Source organism: Zasmidium cellare (genome assembly GCF_010093935.1).
Source record: "Zasmidium cellare ATCC 36951 unplaced genomic scaffold M409scaffold_34, whole genome shotgun sequence".
Lineage (NCBI taxonomy): Eukaryota > Fungi > Ascomycota > Dothideomycetes > Mycosphaerellales > Mycosphaerellaceae > Zasmidium > Zasmidium cellare.
Genome location: NW_022986978.1, coordinates 299,716 through 320,349, shown reverse-complemented (window position 1 = coordinate 320,349; position 20,634 = coordinate 299,716). Strand labels below are relative to the sequence as shown.

Genomic DNA, 20,634 nt, shown 5'->3' with positions numbered 1-20,634 from the left:
GTGACTTCTGATGGTAACTGGTTTGATCATCTTTCTGTCGATGGGTGATGGCATTATGGGGCCGGTGTTGATGTGGCTGTGGGTGTGGATGATGAATGTGAAATGACTGGCATTTGATCTGACTTTGTATAAGCATAGCAATCTCTCTTTAGTATGGCCTTCGCGTTCAATAAAACATCAAAAAATCAAAACATGTTCTCAAATGAGTTGAGTCAACCTCTAAATGCCTTCAGCTGTCGGATAGCAACAAACGGTCGACATGTCAGACATCAGGCAACGACAATAAAGGGATTCGGAATATGTTTCGATCTTTCACAACAGTAGCATTGCATGCGCCAGCCACAAGCCATGTCAGGCGAGGGCGGCACAAAGCTCGAAGTATGAGTATCTTATGTTACAAGTCATCTCACCCATCATCATCGACGGTAAACCTCTGTACTGTTGAGGTCTCGGCTCCTCTCCAGAAAAGCCGGCCGCGCCGAAGCGATGGCTTGTTCTGTCTCTTCAACCATAATGCATCAAAGCCGTTCCATCTCCCAGGCGATCGTGAAGGGTCGTATCGCCGGATGTACTGCTAAACCTTCCCACCGTCTGTCTCCAATCACGCCTTCGCCATCCCATGCAAGCAAGCAAATCACTCAAAAACGCCGTCGAATCTGGGGTATCTGTTCGTGCTTCAATCAAGAAGGATCGAGCCGTCGTCTTCGACTACGTAGACGGGCTCCGTGTCCGCTTTCGTCTTCTTCGCAGCGTTCTCTTCGAGGTCGTCCTCGCCTTCGCGCTTTCGCTTGGTGCTTGTACTGAGGACTGGAACTGGGTTGATGTCTCCGGGGTCCACCAAGTCGCCGTTGGCTTCGGTCTTCTTCGGCGGCTTAGGCGGTAGAATGATGGTATCGGGGAACAGCGCAATGTCATCGTCGCCTTCAACGGTAGGCTTGCTCTTGACGCTTAGCACGAGATCGACCTTGGGCTCGTCGCTGTCATCCTGCACGCTGAGGAAATCGATGCTCGTGCCGTCGACACCGAAGTCTGCCAGTGCTTTGGGCAGATTCTCCTCGAGGTCCGGATCGTAGATCAACTTTCCCTCTGCCGCTGCAATTGAAAAGTCCTCGTAGTTGAGACGCACTTTGAGGAGGTCCACCAGCTGCTGCATCGTCGGCCTGCTGCCTTCTTTGATGTGGACTTTGGCGTAGAACGGCGAGCAGACCGGGCAGTCCTCTCGCGGCGCCACCAAGCTCTGACTCGCAATCATGCGGTCTGTCTTCTTCGATTCGAGGAACACCATCTTGGAACCTCCCAACGGCGGCTCGGTCCTGCCATTGGCTTCGGCGCTATTCGCGGTGTAGACAGCGGCTGGAACTGAAGGCTTTCGTACTGGTGTCTGACTGCGGATGATCTTGAAGGCCTGGAAAACACACAAGCTGGCTGTGAGGGCGTTCGAAGTTGCAATGGCGGGAATGATGTTGCCCGCCATCTGCTTGATTTGCCACTCACTGCTGACTGGGATGTCGAAGACGTGCGATCGCAAGTTCGCTGCGGCTGCCACAAAGTCGAGAGTGTCCTTGTCATCCTTGTCGAATTCTATGGCGCTCTCACCAGCTTGCATGCGATTGCTGAGAGCATCCAACGCGTAGGTGAAGACCTTGAGATTGTCCTGTAGACTCCATACCTCTTGGTCTTGAGTGGCCAGTGCTTGTCCCTGCTTGATTGGATCCGCATCGATGCTGACGGATTCGAAGCGAAGAGCTTCTGGCTTCTTCCTGCTCTGCCACATGTCCTCCATCTCTCGTAGACGCTCAATGTCGTCGGTAAAGACTTTGTTGAAGACCTCCTTCGCGAATCCACTCTTGCCCATCAGTCCTCGAATCTTCTTCAGTGCCTCAGCTTCCTCCTTCAGCTTTGCAACCTCCTCAGCGTCGTCGGTGTCCGTAATGGTCATATCTGACGAATCGTCCTCGCTGGTGCCAAACAATTCAGGTAGCAGATATGACTTGGCCCAGACTATGCAGTGGATGGGTTGTGATGGCGTCGATCGGATTGTGCAGATCGGGAATGACTTCTGCACGGGCTTCTCGTTGCAATCGTAGCATTCCGTTTCTCCCTTCTTGATGGCCTGCACCTGACCGTTGAACCCAGTAGTGCCACTCTCGATCAGGGGAACGTTGGCAGCCAGACACATGCGGTTCACATGGCGGCGCGCGGCGAGGTTGTCCAGCGCGTTGAATACGATGTCGAAGCCTTCGTAGAATTGGACGTCATACTGATTGTCATAAATGGACGCATGGTGAGCATCGATGTTGACAGATGGGTTGAACTGGCTGGCCGTCTCTTTCGCGACGATGGCCTTGGGCTTCTTGATGTGGTGTTTTCGAAACAGAAATTGCCGGTTCAGGTTGCTCAGGTCGATGGTGTCTAAGTCAACGACTACAATCTCCGCCTTCTTGTCCGCCACGGGTTCAGGCACGGTGGGTTGCTGAGCGCCATTCAGACCTTGAGGCGGTTGGTATCCACTGCCGAAGCCACAGCAGACCAAGGTTTTCAACAGCTCGCATCCAATGCCACCGGCGCCTACAACCAGCACTCGGCTCTGCTTCACTCTCTTAGTCGTGGGCAAGCCGAGCGACTGCGCGATCGAGCGTTCGCGGTGTGGCATGGTCGGTCGTGGTGTTGATGAGGGTTTGACGGCGGTGTCAGATGTCCGAAGTGAATGTGTGAGACTGTGATCGCGCTGTCGCGGTGCGGGCGTGCGGCGTCTTAGCAGCACCGAATGCGCCGCGGCGGCCTGCTCATCAGCTCGAAGTCGGCGGCTAACGAGCGGAAGGTGATGATGGGTGCCGTAGGGGGGTGGAGGGTGTCGGTGACGAGAGGATGACAGGAGGGCGACGGCGGAGTGGAGGTCAGGGTCGGCGGTGATGATCGTTTGCCGTCTTCTCAACTTCACTCGACTGCGCAGACGACCACGCTGAGAGCTCGGAACGAGCGAGCGCGACGAAGCTAGCTTCCGTCTGGCCCGTCTTCGGCGCCTCCCGCAACCCAATCGATTTAGCCGACCCTTCCCAAGGTACACTTTTTGTCTCGAAACAGGAGCGTCGACAGTGTGACGAAAGAGTGTACTTCAGTCGATTCTGTAGCAAACAAACGTCTTCTCACGTCACTCCTCAACTTCATACCGGCACGATGAGCGACGACGAAGCTGACCCCGAGCTCCTTGAACTCCTCCGCCAAAGCCTGGGCATATCGAGACCGACCCATGGCGAAGTTTCAAGCGATACAGGTGTGTGGCACAGCTATCTCCTAGGGCGCTTCAGCACATTTCCATATTAATGAGACAGGCGCCCTCAGTTCACTCCCAAATGTTTTCTTTTCTCTTCTTCTCTTGATTCTTGTCGCTCAATCACTGATTACTCTCACAAAGGCGTGCTACGAGATGCCGATCATGTCTACAGCAATGCTATCGATGTGTCAATTGATATGTACGGGACCAAAGCCGCTGCCGCCGAGATCTACCGCAGCATGCAGGAAAAGAGCTACTCAACTGAGACGTGGAGTCAACATGAGCTGCATCCAAGAACGAGCGAAGGCTTCGATGAAGTGGCGATTCTGAACTTCGTGTTCACCATGGACCTATTGAACTTTTCGTAAGCCATTCATATCCCATATTATTTCCTCTTGTGCTCATCAAAACCAGCTTCTGGTCTGAGTTGTCCTCCGAAGAACGATATCAAGTCGAGTACCGTGGGAAACGATGGACTGGCTACAACAGCCTTGTTGCCAGCCTTCGACGGGCACTCGATGAAGGCATAGCCATAACGACACCACGCTTCTGGAGAAGTCAGCGATGCTCTGACGAAACACTCGCCCACGTTTTTCGAAGCGCAACTGCAGAGCCTATACCTCTACTGGACGAACGCATCTCCATACTTCGAGAAGCCGGTGATGTCCTACGTGAAGTATGTGACCTCGTTCCCGAGTCTTATAGCAATGAGCTGACCTGATAGAACTTTGCGAGTGACGAGGACGAGGACGAGATCGAAGTTGTAAAGGGTGCCGAGCGTGATGATGACCCTTCACAGAGCTCCAATGCTATCGCCAATGGTGAATTTGACGAGGGCAGCGAGTACATCGAAAGTTTGCGAGCCGATATCGATGGCCCCACTGACGACAGGATACTCGCCAACACCACAGATACTCAAGCAACGAACGAATTAGCAAGCCAAACCCCGTCGACACGGCCAGAGCCAAGCAATCTTCAAGTCCAGGCAGAGGTTGTCGATGCTTCAACATCTCATGATCGACCGGAGATTGCCTCTGATTCTGGGCTGGCCAGCAACGCCAACACAAACACAGCAGTTCAATCAGAAGCTGCAAACGAACAACCTGCCATTGCCCACGCCAACTCATCACACATAGATGTCACATCGATTGATCACATAACAAACGGCGATACCACGCACATACCCGACGCACAGCAGGACAGCGTGCGGCCCGACCATGCGGTAGTGCGATTGATACAGCGCGCAGACCGCTCTGCGGGCAAGTTGGTCAACCTTCTAGCCCATCACTTCCCATCCTTCCGCGACGAATATCGTTTCGAGGGTCGGAAAGTACGGCTTCTCAAACGTGCTCAGATCTTTGTGGCGGATTTCTGGGCGGCTCTGAATGGGAGCGGGTTGGGCGAATTCCACGATATCGACCACCTGACGATGTTTGCAGGTATGTCTCTCCACAGCGCCAGTGTCCGCGGCTACGTGCAGCTGCAGGATGTGGGAAGTTGGTACGGCGGATGCGGGCTAACAGGCATTGGTGATCGCAGACTACCGCGTCCCCCAGGTCCTGCACTCGCTGGGTGTGTTGGTCTTCAGTCCCCCGCTGGATCACCGCATCCGCAGCCTTGGTCGAATTGAATCAGGGCATACCTGGGAGGTACAGCTGCGGTGAGCTTCTTCCCCACGCAACGCCGTACCCCGAAACTTAAGAACCAGGTACTGATGGTGGGATGTTACAGTGGCTGCAGCATCTGGGCCGTCGAGCTGATCCGGCGCGAGATTGTCAGGGCGCATCCGGAAGCAACGCAGGTCAACGCGGTGCTCATCGACTTCTTCCTCTACGACTTGGCGAAGGAGAGAGAGGCGCTAGGTACGTGTGTGTGGTGTTCAGTCCCCGCAGAGGTTCGTGGTGAAGGTGGTTTCCTGTTCCTGTCTATCCTCCGAAGAGACAGCAGAGCGACACCGACAATTCGTTGCACGATGCGGGTGGTGAAACGAGTGGGCTGACTTGTGAAACCAGCGACGCCCAGCATTCCCCACCATCGAACCAGGAGCCGCAACTACTAGTGCCTAATGGGGGATGGCGCCCGGCGCAGAAATGCTTGTGTAGCCAAAGTTTGGCCAGGCGGTCACGCCGCAGGAGGCGGAAGCACGATGTCGAACAGAGCTTCCGGGGCTGTGATTGGCGGACGACGGATCTGGCTAACGACGTCTCCTGCTCCCGTGCAGAGCAACACACAGACTTCAGCTGTCTGTGTGGTGAATCGGCCTGTCCGCCATAGGAGACGATGTGCACTCCCCCCTTGGCGAGTCCGCCCTTTCACCGTCCTCAGCTGTCCTCGTGTTTGGTCCGCTATGCTGCTCCTGGCGAATATGGCCCGTCGTGCGAGGTGGGTGGCCGTATGTAGGCTGTGCTTTAAAAAGGTGGGAGACGCTCTCCTTGCTTTCTCCCCTCCTCCTCTTCATCAGCCCGCCAGACTTTGTCGCTCTCTGTGCTTCGTGCGCCTCGTCCTTCGTTTCGTCGCTAGTCGACCGTCACTCCTTACCAGACAGCAAGTTCTGTCGTTCACTCATTACACCAATCTTTCTGTGAAAGACATCTGCTAGTCAGATTCACCCTCCAGCAATTCCCCGCCACCGACCAGCTCGACCCCGAAGCAAAATGCACTCCTTCATCGCCCTTTCCGTGCTCTCGGCACTGACCGCATCGGTCTCGGCCATCCCATACGCCGCTCACCAGGCTCATCAGCACCTCCATGCCCGCAAGAACTTCCTGAAGTACGATGTGACTCCGATCGCTGGACGAGACGAGTCGCTCCCAGTCGCACCTTTCGGACAATGTGGCGGTGATTCTGGGTTTGGCTGTGCGGAAGGTTTCTGCTGCTCGCAGTGGGGATACTGCGGCAAGAGCCAGGACTACTGCGGTACGGGATGTCAGTTCGGCGCATGCTTTGGCAATTCCAGCATTCCAGCAGCAAGTGGCACTGCTCCTGTCGGTACTGCGAGCGCCAATGAGAGCACCATTAGCATCGCTTTCGCTACCAAGGATTCCGGCAATGGCCCACCAGCTGGCTACACCAACTCTCCCGTTCAGACCGTTGACACCAGCGACAAGGGTGTCCCGACCTCAGCCCCCGCTGCACCCACCTTCTTCTCGGGTCCTTCTCCTGCTCAGTACACTACATTCGTGACCCAGTACGCCACAGTTTCTAGCGCCGAGGCACCAGCCAGCACCTCTGCTCCAGCATACAGTCCCCCAGCACCACCTGCATACAGCGCACCAGAGTCTTCATCGAGTGCTGAAGCTCCAGTGAGCACATCTGAAGTCGCTCCATCACCACCAGCGTACAGCGCACCAGAGTCGTCCAGTGCTGCTGCTCCTACTACCTACAGCGCTCCGGCGCCGCCAGCATACACCACACCAGCATCTTCAAGCGAAGCAGCTCCGACCACCGCCGCTCCCACCTCAGAAGCTCCATCTTCCAGCGCGCCTGCTGCTTCCTCATACAGCGCCCCCAGCGGCGGCTCAGGTGGTGGCAAGGGCGACACATACACGATGTACACTGGTGATGGCAGCACATCAGCGGGATGGCCATCATTGGAGGAGTGGCTCGACTTTGAGTCTCTGTGGCAAACGAACATGCAATACATCTCAGTCTCCTGCAGCAACTCCTTCCAAGTCCCTGACAACACCGACGAGGAATCCAACGACCTCAAGTCTGCCATCCAAGCCCAGGCTCAAGACACTGGGGTTGACGAGCGTTTCATCCTTGCGGTCGTCATGCAGGAATCCAAGGGCTGCGTCCGCGCACCAACCACCAACAACGGCGTCATCAACCCAGGCCTCATGCAAGACCACGATGGCTCTGGATCATGCAACAAGGCATCGATCGGTGGTCAAGTCATGACACCCTGCCCATCTGACCAGATCACGCAAATGATCAAAGACGGCACATCAGGTACTTCGGCAGGTGACGGTCTCCAGCAATGCATCACCCAAGCCAGCTGCGAAGACGTCAGCAAGTACTACAAGGCCGGCAGGATCTACAACTCCGGCAGTGTGGACCCATCCGGCGACCTGGGCGCTGGTATCGCGACCCACTGCTACGCTAGTGACATTGCCAACCGCCTGACTGGGTGGGTCACCGCCGCGACCAAGTGCACTTTGACTTGAAGAGAAGTCTTGTTTGCTTTTGTTCAGCTTCTGGCACGCTTGCTCTTGCCTTCTTTTTGAGACGATTGATGAAAACCTTGCAAAACTGTACAGAGAGCGATATGGGATGGCTTTGGATTCCGCTGGCAAAACAAGCGTTTGGCTCACAGCACAGCATAGCGATTATAGCTTCCTCTTGAAAAAAAAAACCAACCGCCGACACCTGACGGCAAAGTTTCCTCGATCACATTCTTTCTCTTATCGAATCTTATCATCCTGGATTCGCTAGCCGCCCTGAAATATGTCTTGATCTGGTCTTGGCGCGAACGCAGAGCTCCTGGCCAATGGCAAAACGCCTACACCCACCCAGCGCTTCTCTGATACAACGATCCCACTTCAGCTTCCTAACTACTACTGCTAAGCACAAGAGTGTCATGTAGGTATACGGCACGGTAAGTGAGCAGCAGAACCATAAAGAGACACTCTTCCTGCGACATGATCGACTCCTCCTTCCTCCCAAGCAAATCCCTCTTTTGAGCCTATCTCATCTCAACATTCTCATGTCCAAAGAACGCCACAACCACTGGCTCACTCCCACAACAAGTCTCCTATCCTTCACCTGCGGCGTCGCCCTAGCCATCATCCACCACATCTTCTACTCCTCCCTAAATAATACAGCCGTCAACGCCGATGTCTACAACTTCGCTGGCTTTCGAGTCTCTCAACAACAGATCAACACTGCCACCGGCACGACGCTGGCTTTCTTGAGTCGAGCGTGCTTTCTTGTGACGCTTTCCTCGGCGTACACGCAGCATTTCTGGCTGCTTGTTGGCAGAAATGGACGGCGGACGAGGGTGAAGACGTTGGATGTTATGTACGGGGCGCTGGACAATGTTTGGAATCTGTGCCGGGTGGGGGTCTGGTGGAAGAGACCGGTTTTGTTGTTGACCGGTGTTGTTTCTTGGTAACGCTGCTAGCATGACATCTCCCCTGGCTTCCAAGCTGATGAGTCCCTCAGGCTTCTCCCTATTGCCTTTGTTATCACGCCCGCAACGCTCTCAGTCGTCGTCGCGCCGGTCTCTCCGTTACAGTCGGACCTTTTACATGTTCCTCAGGCCGACTTCAGTAGTCTGAAGTTTCTTGCTCCAGGACAGTCGAATAGCTTCGTTGGAGGGCCAGCGGATCCCAACACTCTGATCTACAATGGACCGACCTTCACCGCGCAGTGGATCGCTCTTGCTGCAGCAGTCAGCGGTTCCATATCTTCCATTCCTGCTCGGTCTCCAAATGCGAGCTATACACTGTATTTCCATGGGCCGTCACTGCGATGTGGTGACTTGAACAGCACCATGAGGGATCGAATGCAGCAGAACATCCTGCGAGCCTATCGAGTAGGCAGCGGATGTCAACAGCCATACAACTTCATGGCGTGGACACCGGCGACAGGAAATCCGGTTCCAGGTCTGTCGTCCAGCAACTCCAATCCAGACCCTTTCGCCAACCATGATGTGCCTTTTCCCACGAAGACACCGTTCACGATGAATGCTGGGACAGTTGGTCCTCTAGATTACAGTGTCATCGGTCCAAACGGAACGACAAATGCCACGCAGGTTGCGACCATCTACTTCGCGGCGATACCCAATTTCAAGTACAAGGAGATCGGAGGATGTACGACGAGTTTGACAGCTACGAACGAGCGAGCCAACGCAAAGCTGGCGTACATGTTCGACAACTCGACGTTGCTGCAATGTCAGCTATACAACGCATCATACACAGCCACCTTCACATACACCAACGGAGCCCAGGACATCCGCATCTCTCAAGAACCGCTCAATCCAGTCGACACCCTAGCAGGATTCTACATGCCGCTCCGAAACGCCAGCGAGTCGTGCTCAGCCTTCAACGCCAACTACCAGAGCTGCACCATCGACCCGGTGACACTACAACGCCTCTCCTACCAATCCATCATGGACGCCTTTGGCCGGATCTTCGTTGGCACCGTCCTCGACGGACAACAGTCGAAATACGGCGGCTCGTACGTAACCAAGACGAACGTGCTCTCGACCACTTTACTCTCCACGAAAGAACTCGCCTTCCTCCGCGCACCCAGCAACTGGGCCAACGCCGACGTGGGCGTCTTCTCAAACGTCAGCAAAGATCTACAAAGTCTGTACGACTGGACACCGGATCAGGCGAACGCTTCATTGAAGGATACGCTTGAGGAGATGTTCCAGAACATCACCCTCAGTATGTTCTCTTCCGCACACCTCCAACCCAACACTTCCTCCCCTTTCGCCCCATCACGGGTCAACGTCACCCGCCATGAATACCACAATGTCTACGCTTACGCCGTCGTGAAACTTTGGCTGGCGTACGGCATCGCTATAGGCTTCACGTTGTTGGGGCTCTGTACTGGGTTAGTGGCGATGTTATTTAATGGAGCTTCGTTTTCGAGGGAGTTCTCCGCGGTGCTGAGGGCCGCGAGGTTTGCGGATGTTGGTGTGGAGATTAGGGCGGCAGATGGAGATGGGAAAGATCCTTTGCCGAAGTATATGGAGGATGCTGAAGTGGCGTTTGAGGGAGGGATATGGAATAGGAATACAAGTCAAAGTCCTGATGATGGGCAGGAGGTAGTGAGCAGAGCAAAAGGTGGATTCAGATTGTTCCAGAGATCTAGTTGAAAGTCAGGTCTTTTCAGGCTATCTACATTAGGTCTCATCGATCACATCTCGCTACCCAGATCTAATCCTTCGGCTTCCTTAACGTCCTCACATCCTTCGCCCTCTCCATCGCCTTAAGATACAAACCCCCATTATCAAGCGGCACACTCCTCCAAATCACCAACCTTCCAATAACCCACCTCCCCTCAAAGCACTCCATCCCAAACTCCTGCACCGCCCTCGCCGTCACACTCTCCAGCACCCCATCCTCCTCGATACAATGATACGCAGTAACACTCTGCTTAACATGCGCTTTCCCCTCATCCTCCGGATCAAACGTCACGACAGCATTACCCGCGAAATGCTGTGTGGCAGTGAAGCCGCCCAAGATGGAGTGCACTTGTTGCCACCATTCCTCCGGCGTGAGGGTTGTGGGTGGGATTTCTTGGAGGTGGCCGGACATGTCGAGGGAGATTTTTTGTGTGGGGTGGAAGCAGGACAGCATTGTGGTGCGGTCGAGTTCGTCTTCGGAGTAGAGGAGTTGATGGCAGGTTTTGAGGATGGCGTCTTGGGCGAGGAGGCGGTCGAGGGTGTTCATCTTGGCGGCAATTTCTCCTTCTACACCAGGCGAGGGAGTTGAGGTTTGGGTTGAGGTGAAAGTCAGTCAGCTTCTCTTGATATACACGTTCGGAATCTCATATATTCTGACAATCGTTCGTGATTGGTCAGAATATGGTGTGTGTTCCTGTGCAAGGGTTGAGTCATAGGGCTAAGGTTTCAGCTCTTCCTTCCTGTTTTGGGTTAGTCTGGGGCGCCAGGCAAATCCTGTTGAAGTGAATGCGTGTTGTGAGCCTGGGAGCTGCATGCAGGTTTGTGATCGCGGTCGGTGGAGGGTAGAGAGCCGGCGCCGACCATGAGGAAAACCATAGTGTAGGGTGGTGGCGAGTTGCACGTGGATCAATATCTCTAATAGGTCCATCTGGCAGAATCGAGTTACACCCGTCGTTCGCTTGAAGGCACGACCTATACCACTCAATCAGAGGCTGTGCCACTTCTTCAAGCGGCACAAATGAACTTTAATTGTTGTTCCAGCTCAATACAAGTTTTCCCGCGAATGACTTACTTCCCGTCACAGCCTGGTCTCGACCGCAGATATCAACATCTCGTCATGCAGAACAAAAGTATCGATACCTTAGTAGCCCTCGTACAAAGCCTCCCAACAGAACTTTACGATGAAATCTACGATCTCACCTTCACCGCCGCGACAGGACCACGATACCCAGCCCGGATCATATTGCAGAAGCCAACTCGGGGCACAGAACGTGAAGTTCACAGCGACCGCCGCCCAATCGAGCTTGTAACTCACCAATTCCAAGGCCACGACACCATCGCACTCCTCCAAGTCGACCATGCCAGCCGGGAGCAATTCGCCAAAAGCTACTACGGCGGGCCAGATGCTCTCTTCATGTTCAATCGTCGGAAAGATGGCGAGAGATGGCTCAAGTCATTGAACGACCGCCATCGCAGCTATCTGCGGTGTATCGGGCTGGCTGTGCTCTCTGATGGGCTTTTGTATCCTTGGAATGATAACACTTTATGGTACAAGCTTGCGATTGACCGGGAGATGTTTTGGCGGTGTTTCGAGGTGGAGCTGCGGTTTACGTTGAGTAGGGAGGTCTGTTGGGGTTTGCTGAAGATGTGGGAGGTGTGCTGATGTATCCTAGATCCTTGGTGTTTAGTACGATTTGCAGGATTCGTCGATGTTTCGAGCAAAGTGAAGTGCACACATCTCGACCTTCGACAAGCAGCCCTCGCCTAGTCGTGATTTAGGCTGCTCGTATGACTTAAGATGAATGGAGAGTGTCTCCTTGGAGGAGGAAACCCAGAGTTGACTTCAGATAACTTCTTAGTCGAGCTTGAAATGTAAAGAAAGCGTCCTCACCACATTCAAGCTTCTGTAATTTACGTCATCCCGTACAGAAGGGCAGCATCGTCGCCGCCTCTCGTCGCGCTTGCCTCGCTTTCCAAATCCAGCTTCACTCCAGCTCCTAACAAACACACTCTCACCCGCCGACACCATCACCATGGCCGCCGACGGAGACTACAAGCTCCCAAGCCTCATCCATACCCTCCCACAAGAGCTCTACGACAAAATATACGAACTCACATTCACCGCACCAACCGCGCGGCCAGCGACTGGCCTTACCTCGACTCCGCAGTCGAGAAAATTCTCAACTTTCGACTACTTCACGTGGACCGCTCGTCGCGGAAGATGTAAATCGACTCCTTCTTCGCGCAGGCAACCACCGAAGGCATCTTCACTTTCCCATCTCGGGATAGTGCAGAAAGATTCCTACGAGTGATGAGGCGAGTCCTATCCAGGTTCGTCAATACTGTTCGGGTGACCCATAAGGAGAGCTGGAATGGCAAGTGGCTATATACGCGCTTCAAACATGACTGGGTAAGTGGCCACGCCGGCCGGGCGTTAGTCACCGAGGTTTCTATGTCTTACTGACATTTCGTAGTGGAGAACGTGTTATATTCTGACCCCTATTCACGCTTGGCATGAACTCATTTGTTGGTGAAGAGTTGAAGCCGTGATTCACGTAAGGATGCAATGGCATGCAAGGACACCTCCGACCTCACATGTTCAAGCAGCTAAACCCCACCAGCAATGCCGCATTTCAACAAAAGCCTATGGGGTTCCTCATGGAATGGAATGTGATTCCTCGACTGTAGCTGGAAGGGAGCAGAAAGAGCAGGTCACTCTGGCAATCCTTCGATCTACAAGCCAATGAGAAGATCCAGCAAGATAGACTCACGATGGCGTGGACGCCTTCGACCGCCAGGGGGACAAATACGCTGTAAAATGAATTCTAGAAAGTATTGAGAGAGTTCCTGCAACATCGCGTGACTTCTCCCATTCACCAGATCTCAAAGCCGGCCCCCTTTTAAACCTTGCCCTTCTCGCTTTCCGCTTCCGTCTCATAACAACACACTCCATACACAATGTCACAACCTCGAGATCTGCAAGAGGTCATGCAGACCCTACCCCAAGAGATCTTCGACCACGTCTACGACCTGACCTTCACCGCCGGCACCTACGAGCGCAGAATCCGCGAGCCGGCCCTGGGCAAGATACGGTGGGCCTACAAGTTCGGAAAGAGAACAGAACCACAGGAAAGGCAGTACGTCGAGGTCGACATGACGGACTTCCGACCGGCTCGACCTCAGATCGAGGACGAAGAGTGGCGAGGCCTCAATTGCTGATTTGCAAAGACAATCCAAAGACCGGACAGTCTCGGTCTCTTTCACGTCGACCGCGCTACTCGCCAGAAGTTCGCGGCGTCTTTCTTCGGAAACGGTACGTTCGTGTTCGAGCGAGGGTCGCTTCTGAGACACTTCGTGAACCGGTTGGATCCTGCTTTCTTGGGGTTCCTGCGGGACGTTCGAGTTCCCGGCAGTACGATGTTTGGGACTGATCTGATGGAGGGGATGGCTCTCACCCCCATTGTGAAACGCTGGAGGGACTTTCTTTTACACGAGGATTGGCGATCGAGGTAAGTCATGCGCGATCGCCTCGTCGGGTTGTTGGGAGCTTATGTGTTGACTGTGAATTCTAGGCCGAAATGGAATCGTCGAGGAGCGGTTGGAAGAAGACGAGCATAGTCGAGGGCCTGACTTGGGGCGTTGGGGGTCGAGATAGCAGGCGTCCTGGATCAACAACACTGCTTCTCAGTGGCTCGCAGAGGTAGTTCTTGCGCTTTTCCGTGCAGGAGAGGAGATTTCACTTCACTGAATGATCAGCGTATCCTCAAGAGTAAAGCTCACCGGACGCAAGCCACGAAGAAGATGAAGACCATGGCTGCTGCAGGACCACAACGTCAGTAAAGTTGGTACAATGGTCACCGTTGGGAAGAGAAGGGGAAAGATTCGGCACAGCAATGACAGGGACAGGCGATTCGAACTTCGTGCAAACAGCAAGCACGAATCAGAGAAAATGTTTCATTGAGATCATACGCACATGACGCTTTGCCACTCCCCCAAAACTCCCCTCATGCCGTCGTCACCCCCAGCACCCGCTAAAGACTCGTCTCGCCCAAGGCCGCAGCCAACCGCTCCTCTTCCTTCTTCTGGCGCGCTTCCTCCGTCTGTTGACGCAGAGCCTGGAGGTCGAACCCGCCGTCATCGTCGTCTTCGTCTTCGGAATCGCTGGCTTGCCAATCGCCCTTTTCGAACAGTGCACGGCCTGTTGCTTCCTTCATCTTCTGTGCTTCTTGCTCGGCGGCCTTCTTGTCCATGCGTTCTTTCTTCCACTTCGCGAACGAATCGGGAGTGACGGGTGTCAGCGTTCCACTCAGCTTGTGTCGCTCACTTTCCAGGAAGTCTTCCAAAGTCAGAGTATTCAATGGACTTTTATCCATCAACGCCTTCTCCGCCGCCCTCTGCTCCTTTGTCTTGAGCACGAAACCCGGCGGTAGCGAATGCTTATACATGCATTGATCGCCTCCATTCGGACACGTCCAGAACCATCCATACTTCTGATTCTCCACAGCCTCAATGAAGAACTTGCACACCTTATCCGTCGTCGTCTTGGGATTCCCATGCTTGCTCATCACCACACTCCTCAGCTTCTCCTCGTCCCAATCCGCCATATCATCCTTCTTCTTGGCATCCCCCTCTCCCTCCTCCTCATCGCCCTCTCGAGTATCCGTGTACAAGGACTTCTTCTCCTGTTTCCGCCCGACATCCAGATCATGCGAGAACTTGCATTTCTTTCCCTTCTCGCAGTGGCCCTTCTTGAAGAACTGGCACACGATCGTCTTGGGATCGACTCCAAACGGCACCTTCTGTGTCTGCACAGGTTTGAAGAGATCGGCTGCCTCGCGCTGTGCCTTCTCTGCCGCGAGCTTCTCCTTCTCGCGCTGGGCCTTCTCGGCGGCTTTCTTCTTCTCAGCGGGTGACACTCCACCCTCGACACTGGCTTGGATCTGTTTGATTTGTTTCTGCGCCGCACCGCCCTTCTTATTTTTCATGCCAAACGTCTTATCCCCGACAGTGGGTTTCTTCTTAGCAGGCTCCTGCTGCTTGCCTTTGGGCGGCATGCTGGGCTATTCGGTAATGTCTCTCGAGAGGTTTGAATTCGGTGTCGCGTGGGCGATTGAGAAAGGAAATTCAGGAATCAGGTGAGGGAAAGCTCTCCATGTGTGACTCTACAAGGGATGTAGGGGGTCACAACGACTCGTGGATCGGGAGCACGTGGAGAGGGTTGGGTTTTGGGCGTGGCGATGGAGTGAGGTGAAGTCGACGTCGCGAAAATGCCTGTGACGCAGAAGCGTTTGTGGGGAATGCAGTGATGCCTCAGGCAAGAAGAGCTATCCTTAGATGCCAGCTCTCATCAACGACCGTCAATTCACGAAACGCATTGCAGACTCCAATTGTTGAATCCAACGACCTCAAACCCCTCAATCTACCGTAAAACGTACGTTGCTCACCTCTTGCACCTCCCTCATCCACCAACACTAACCCAGAACCTCCCAGAAGAACCACCACCCAACCATCCAAACCACTCCATCCTCACCCAAAATGATCTCCGACGCCTCCCTCTACTCCCTCGCCGTCTTCCTCGGCGCAGCAGCAATGCTCATGATCGTCCTCTACCACTTCCTCGAAGTCAACTCGGACGAACACCAAGCGAACACGCCCACGAAGCCGGGCCCCTTGAAGGACAACACGCCTGCTGGGCAGATTGGCTCGAAGAGTTAGAGTGTGTCGTGTAAGGGGTGACTGCGACTTTACATGATTGGGAGGTCTTGCGGACTGGAAGGTAGCGGGGATCGGGCCTGAGGGAAGGATATGGGGTTAAGGACGGACTCTCTGAGCGCCGGTAGAGAGAATGTCTGCTAGGCATTGGGTTGAGATGGGAAAAGGGTGTTTTCAGCGAGGCGTTACGGATACCTTCTTGTAAAATGCCACACTAGAGGAGGTCAGAGAAAGTGTGCGCACAGCGTAGGCAGAAGCGCCATACACCAAGAGCTAGACATATGAGACATTGACACTCGATTGGCATTCTCATGGTGTCTGGCTGATTGAATATCTCCGCGGTGTTTTGGTACATGTACTTTTGTACGAAGCCATGAGCCCCTGCTTCACAAACGTCAACTCTAATCACTGCTTCACTCCTCTCAGTCGCTATCGTAGATCACATCCTCGAAGTCCTCATCATCCAAAAACCCCCTTCTCCGCTTGTCATTTGCCAGCCGACTCCCCTCTCGCCCCATAATCACACCTTCCCTCAGTTTCTGATCCCTCAGCTTCTGAAGCTCAGCAGCAGCTTCACGCTGCTCCTTGGTCATTGGACCGTCTGAAGAGAAGCCAGGGAACTTCTTGACTTTGGACTGGGGTTCCTCCGTCTGCCGCTCAGACATGGGCACAATCAGCGGCGTGACGGAACGGCCATTGGCGTCGGAAAGCCATGCTTCTGAATCGGACGGTAGTTCTGTGGAGAGGATAGAAAAATCAGTATCGAGCTGGAGCATTAACGTCATATGTATTGTGGTTATTATACAATGCACGGGGTATCAAGAGGGAGGATCATCAATCCTCAACAGCAAGTGACGGCGCAGGCTCACCTGAAACGCTGCCACCTCGAGGCCCATCACCCAACTTCCACGCCACTTCGTCCAGATGTTGCTTGGTCACATGCTTCAGCCAGTCCGCTATGTCGTCAAATGTCGCGTTTTCTCCCTGCAACATGCCATTCGTGTCGAGGCGCTTGCCTTGTGATTGACATGGCTGCCACTGGCATTCGAAGTGGTTGTCTTCAGTCTGCGTTCCGTGTAACTTCACTACGTGCTTCTTCAACCGCTCCAAGTTGTCCAGTTGCGCAGTGCAGTTCCTCCACTGGCACTTGTAGACTTGGTATACTGGCTGCACAGAAGTCTCCATGATTGGTGTTGCTCCAGTCGACTTTCGCAGGCGGCTGCCAGAAGGCTTGTGCCCGCTTGCTGACTTTGCTGCTTCCAAGCCGTTTGCTTCACGTGAGTGTATGTTCTTTCGCCATCCGACAGGACGACCCTTCTTCTTAATCACGTTGCCATTCTCATCCACTTGGCGAAAGGCGGCATAGCCCACTGCGGGCGAGCCGCTTGCCATGCTTGGGGAGGATTTAGACACGGAAACGCGCGCCTTTTTACCTTTGTTAGGAGTCAGGTCGCTTCCAAGAATGTCGTTGTTGTTGGTGATGTCAGGATTGTTAACGGCAGGAGATGCACGCGCACTGTTGGTCGCGCTTTTAGGTGGGCGACCGCGGGCTCGCTTCGGGTTAGCGCCTTCCCGGATTTGCTGCTGCACCGAAACATAATTGCCGTCCTTGTCCTGAGTCACTTCTCCTCCGCTCTCACGGAACTTCTCACTCTGCTTTCGCACCTTGAGCCTGTTCTTGATCTGCTTCCGGACCATCGGATCCTCGATATTGGACAAGTCTTCTTCTCGAAGGTCCTCACCGTTTCTGATCTTACGAAGGGCATCCTGGGCACGAGACTGAAGCCCTTCGCCCTCATCGTCGGCTTCACCTTCGACATCCCCGGCGCCAGCAATGGCTTTCTCACGACGCTCGGCAGCTGACTTGGCCTTGGCTTTGGCATCTTCAGCAGGTTCACCTGGATCGATGATGTCCCACTTGATAGTCGAGAGGTCGCTCTTGTTGCCCGTGCCATCGATAGCACCACCATGGTCGGCTAGCAGTCTCTGCATAGTACTGAGGTGGGCATTGAGGGGACGCATGTCTGGATGACGGCCGGTGGCAAGCAAAACGTCTCGAGCAATGGTTCGGCTGTCGTATTTCGACTTACGCGCAACACGATCGCGCATAATCGGCTCTACAAGGATTTTTCCTTTCATGCGCTCGTGCTGCTTCTGCTCCTCTGTTGGCCCGGATGGCCTGGGCTTGTTCGACGGTAGCACAGTCGGCGGCATCGGTCTCGGCTGGGTCTGCTGCATATGCGGACCACACGGATCTTGGTACGGGGTAGGATTTGGTACAGGCTGAGTACGATTCAAGAATTGCTGGAACGTCATGGGTTTGTTAAACCCGTTCGGCTGAGCTTGGTGCTTGACCACGCCATTCGATGGTCCTGCAAGAGGCTGCTGGATCTTTCGTGGAGGGCCTTCATCGTCAGAATCATCATTGTCCTTGGTCAAATCGACGAGATCGTTGAACGTTCGCTTTCGAGCTGCTTCCTCTTTGTCGGCTGGCGGCTTTGGCGGCTCTTCCGGCTTCTCCTCATCTTTGACCTCGACCGGCTGGACATCATCATCGACCATGTGATGATCTGTGAAATATGGACTCTGAAGATCGGATGGTCCCTGTGCGCTCGCAATAGCAGACGCAAGTGACGACTGAGCGCCCAAAGTGGCTCCGGTAGTGTCCATCTTGTTCACCTCCCGTGCAGCATTAGTGAGAGAGAAAACAGGAGCTTGGTAGCTAACTGAACCATTGCCTTGCGAGGGCTTCCCCAGGCTGTAGTTACCAGGCTGGTCTTTCTTCGGGCGGCCTCCCTTCTTCTTCTGCGTCTCGCCTGGAGGTTGGTTCGGAGCTGCAGCGGCGGCGGTGGCCTGTCCATTGATAGTAGAAGGCACCTGCTTCTGTTGACGCACCTCAGGAACAGCTTTGAGCAGCTCTTGTGCCAAGTCAGAGCGTCCAAACCTGATTCCAATCGCCTCAAGCGATTCGCAGAGCTGCACGTATGCTGGGTTGCCGTCAAGAATCTTGAGCACCTGCTCTCTACTAACGCTTCGTCCTAGAGAGCGGTTCTGCGGGAGATTGTTCAGCCATTTCGCAGCGGCTTCAGCAAGATTTCCCTTCTTGTCTGGTGGCCATAGAGCTCCGCCCGCCTGTGCTGGAGTCGCCGACTTTTGAGCGGGAGTCTGCGTTGCTGGCTGTGCAGCAGCGGATTTGGGAGGCCGTCCTGGCTGACTTTGCTGGGCTGGAGTAGTCTTTGCCGCAGGTTGTTTTTTGGCAGCCGCCGCAGGCTGGGCAGGTTTGGGGGTCGGCTGAGCTGGAGACTGCTGAGCAGGACTGCCTTGAGTTGCGGCATGAGTCTGTCGCTCCTCCTCCCACAGCTTCGCCAGCATATCTGGATTCCGCGCATTGAACTCGCGCATCTTCTTGAACATGGCGCGCATGTCCGCTTCTTCATCATTGGCTGGCGGCCCGGACATGTCGCCAACACCTGGCATGCCTGCGATGGCAGCATCCGCCGCCGATCCAGATGCCATCTGAGTCAATGCTGTTGCAGCAGTCTGACTTTGTCGCTTTTCCTCTCGGGCTTTGCGTCTCTGCTCGTTCTTACGGGCTTGAGCCGCTTTCTTGTTAGCCGCTTCTTCCTCGGCCTTTTTCGCCTTCTCCTCGGCTTCTCGCGATTCTCTCTCGAGACGTTCTTGTTCTTCCTCTTTAGCAGCCTCCTCCGCTATACGCCTCTCCTCTTCTTGTCTGCGGGCGTCTTCCTCTGCTTTGCGCGCTGCTCTCTCAGCTTCTCGCTTTCTGCGTTTCTCAGCTTCCGCTTGCGCCTTCCGCTGCTGCTCAGCCCGGAAGTCGTACACCTGCGTTGGATCGACGGTGGTTGGTGATGGCTCTACCGAAGCGCTGGTCTGTCGCTGATATTGCTGCTGCTGCACGTTCTGAACGCTCATCTGAGGTGATGGCTGAGGGTTCGAAGATCGCGACGGCTGCTTGTTATGTCCGTGATGCTGTTGCTGTGCCTGCACCGCATGCAAAGGACTTGCATAACGCTGCGGAGGTTGTGTCTGATTCTGCGCCTGGTTGTAAGCATTCTTGTACGAACGGGAGCTCGCACTGGAGGGCGCATTCCGATATTGAGTACTTGCATTTGAGGACGTCGTCTGGTAGGGCTGGTTGTTGCTGAACGTCGTCGAAGATTGCGACTGGTCGGGGAGGCTCAACCTGCCGAAGGTAGAAGCGCCAGTGTTGGTTGCGTAAAGTGGAGAGTTGTTCGACTGACTCCGATCATTCAGAGCGGCAAAACCAGCTGAGGCATAGTATGTGTTGTTGTCATATGAAGACGCGACATTGTTGCCAGATGTTCTGTTGCTGTTGCCCGTGCTGTTCTGTTGACTGTAGGTCGGGTTGGTAAGAGAGTCCAGCGTTGACGCATTGCGGTTCGTCGAGGTAGCAGCTGCCGTTCCCTGCTGCGTGTTTGCGCTATATTGCTGGTTCGCGTAGTTGTTGTTGTTGTTGTCATACGTCTGGTTGTAGTTCGTCTGGTAGTTGGAGTTTGCCTGATTGGGGTACTGGGAGGAATTGTTCGTCCGGTATGTGTAGCCCTGCGGCTGATTGTTACTCTGGCTGCCCACGGGGTCGTAGTAGTTGCTATAGTTGTATGGCGCCATTGCGCGCTCGCTCGCGATCGGTCGTTAGAGCTACTGCGCTGCTCGTCGACATGGTGGATCGTCGGGGGTCGAGAGCATGGCTGCGTCGGGGCCTCGCTCTTAATATCGCTCGGGAGGGCAGCGACTCGTATCGTTCGTATCGCGA

At 54.4% G+C, this 20,634-nt stretch overlaps 10 protein-coding genes across 10 annotated transcripts; 6 read left to right on the top strand and 4 right to left on the bottom strand.

Moving 5' to 3' along the window:
• Window positions 1-676: 676 nt before the first annotated feature.
• Window positions 677-2,653, bottom strand: M409DRAFT_68990 (uncharacterized protein; the record flags this gene model as incomplete). Its single annotated transcript, XM_033818080.1, has 1 exon — window positions 677-2,653. One exon carries the CDS (start codon window positions 2,651-2,653, stop codon window positions 677-679), a length of 1,977 nt encoding a protein of 658 aa, XP_033663613.1.
• A 524-nt stretch (window positions 2,654-3,177) lies between these two features.
• On the top strand, window positions 3,178-5,340 carry M409DRAFT_26960 (uncharacterized protein; the record flags this gene model as incomplete). Its single annotated transcript, XM_033808356.1, has 7 exons — window positions 3,178-3,274; window positions 3,416-3,638; window positions 3,689-3,950; window positions 3,999-4,713; window positions 4,814-4,934; window positions 5,006-5,136; window positions 5,297-5,340. The coding sequence occupies 7 exons, from the start codon at window positions 3,178-3,180 to the stop codon at window positions 5,338-5,340; spliced, it is 1,593 nt and encodes a 530-aa protein (XP_033663612.1).
• A 588-nt stretch (window positions 5,341-5,928) lies between these two features.
• Window positions 5,929-7,440, top strand: M409DRAFT_26959 (carbohydrate-binding module family 18 protein; the record flags this gene model as incomplete). Its single annotated transcript, XM_033808355.1, has 1 exon — window positions 5,929-7,440. One exon carries the CDS (start codon window positions 5,929-5,931, stop codon window positions 7,438-7,440), a length of 1,512 nt encoding a protein of 503 aa, XP_033663611.1.
• A 539-nt stretch (window positions 7,441-7,979) lies between these two features.
• M409DRAFT_26958 (uncharacterized protein) lies at window positions 7,980-10,100 on the top strand (the record flags this gene model as incomplete). The annotated part of the gene is made up of 2 exons (XM_033808354.1): window positions 7,980-8,383; window positions 8,438-10,100. The coding sequence occupies 2 exons, from the start codon at window positions 7,980-7,982 to the stop codon at window positions 10,098-10,100; spliced, it is 2,067 nt and encodes a 688-aa protein (XP_033663610.1).
• Window positions 10,101-10,161: 61 nt separating this feature from the next.
• Window positions 10,162-10,677, bottom strand: M409DRAFT_26957 (uncharacterized protein; the record flags this gene model as incomplete). Its single annotated transcript, XM_033808353.1, has 1 exon — window positions 10,162-10,677. One exon carries the CDS (start codon window positions 10,675-10,677, stop codon window positions 10,162-10,164), a length of 516 nt encoding a protein of 171 aa, XP_033663609.1.
• A 570-nt stretch (window positions 10,678-11,247) lies between these two features.
• Window positions 11,248-11,818, top strand: M409DRAFT_26956 (uncharacterized protein; the record flags this gene model as incomplete). Its single annotated transcript, XM_033808352.1, has 2 exons — window positions 11,248-11,754; window positions 11,804-11,818. 2 exons carry the CDS (start codon window positions 11,248-11,250, stop codon window positions 11,816-11,818), a joined length of 522 nt encoding a protein of 173 aa, XP_033663608.1.
• Window positions 11,819-13,088: 1,270 nt separating this feature from the next.
• M409DRAFT_26955 (uncharacterized protein) lies at window positions 13,089-13,643 on the top strand (the record flags this gene model as incomplete). The annotated part of the gene is made up of 2 exons (XM_033808351.1): window positions 13,089-13,327; window positions 13,379-13,643. The coding sequence occupies 2 exons, from the start codon at window positions 13,089-13,091 to the stop codon at window positions 13,641-13,643; spliced, it is 504 nt and encodes a 167-aa protein (XP_033663607.1).
• Window positions 13,644-14,161: 518 nt separating this feature from the next.
• M409DRAFT_26954 (uncharacterized protein) lies at window positions 14,162-15,184 on the bottom strand (the record flags this gene model as incomplete). The annotated part of the gene is made up of 1 exon (XM_033808350.1): window positions 14,162-15,184. The coding sequence occupies one exon, from the start codon at window positions 15,182-15,184 to the stop codon at window positions 14,162-14,164; it is 1,023 nt and encodes a 340-aa protein (XP_033663606.1).
• Window positions 15,185-15,435: 251 nt separating this feature from the next.
• Window positions 15,436-15,845, top strand: M409DRAFT_26953 (uncharacterized protein; the record flags this gene model as incomplete). The annotated part of the gene is made up of 2 exons (XM_033808349.1): window positions 15,436-15,554; window positions 15,611-15,845. 2 exons carry the CDS (start codon window positions 15,436-15,438, stop codon window positions 15,843-15,845), a joined length of 354 nt encoding a protein of 117 aa, XP_033663605.1.
• A 419-nt stretch (window positions 15,846-16,264) lies between these two features.
• Window positions 16,265-20,489, bottom strand: M409DRAFT_68986 (uncharacterized protein; the record flags this gene model as incomplete). The annotated part of the gene is made up of 2 exons (XM_033818079.1): window positions 16,265-16,578; window positions 16,712-20,489. The coding sequence occupies 2 exons, from the start codon at window positions 20,487-20,489 to the stop codon at window positions 16,265-16,267; spliced, it is 4,092 nt and encodes a 1,363-aa protein (XP_033663604.1).
• Window positions 20,490-20,634: the final 145 nt, after the last annotated feature.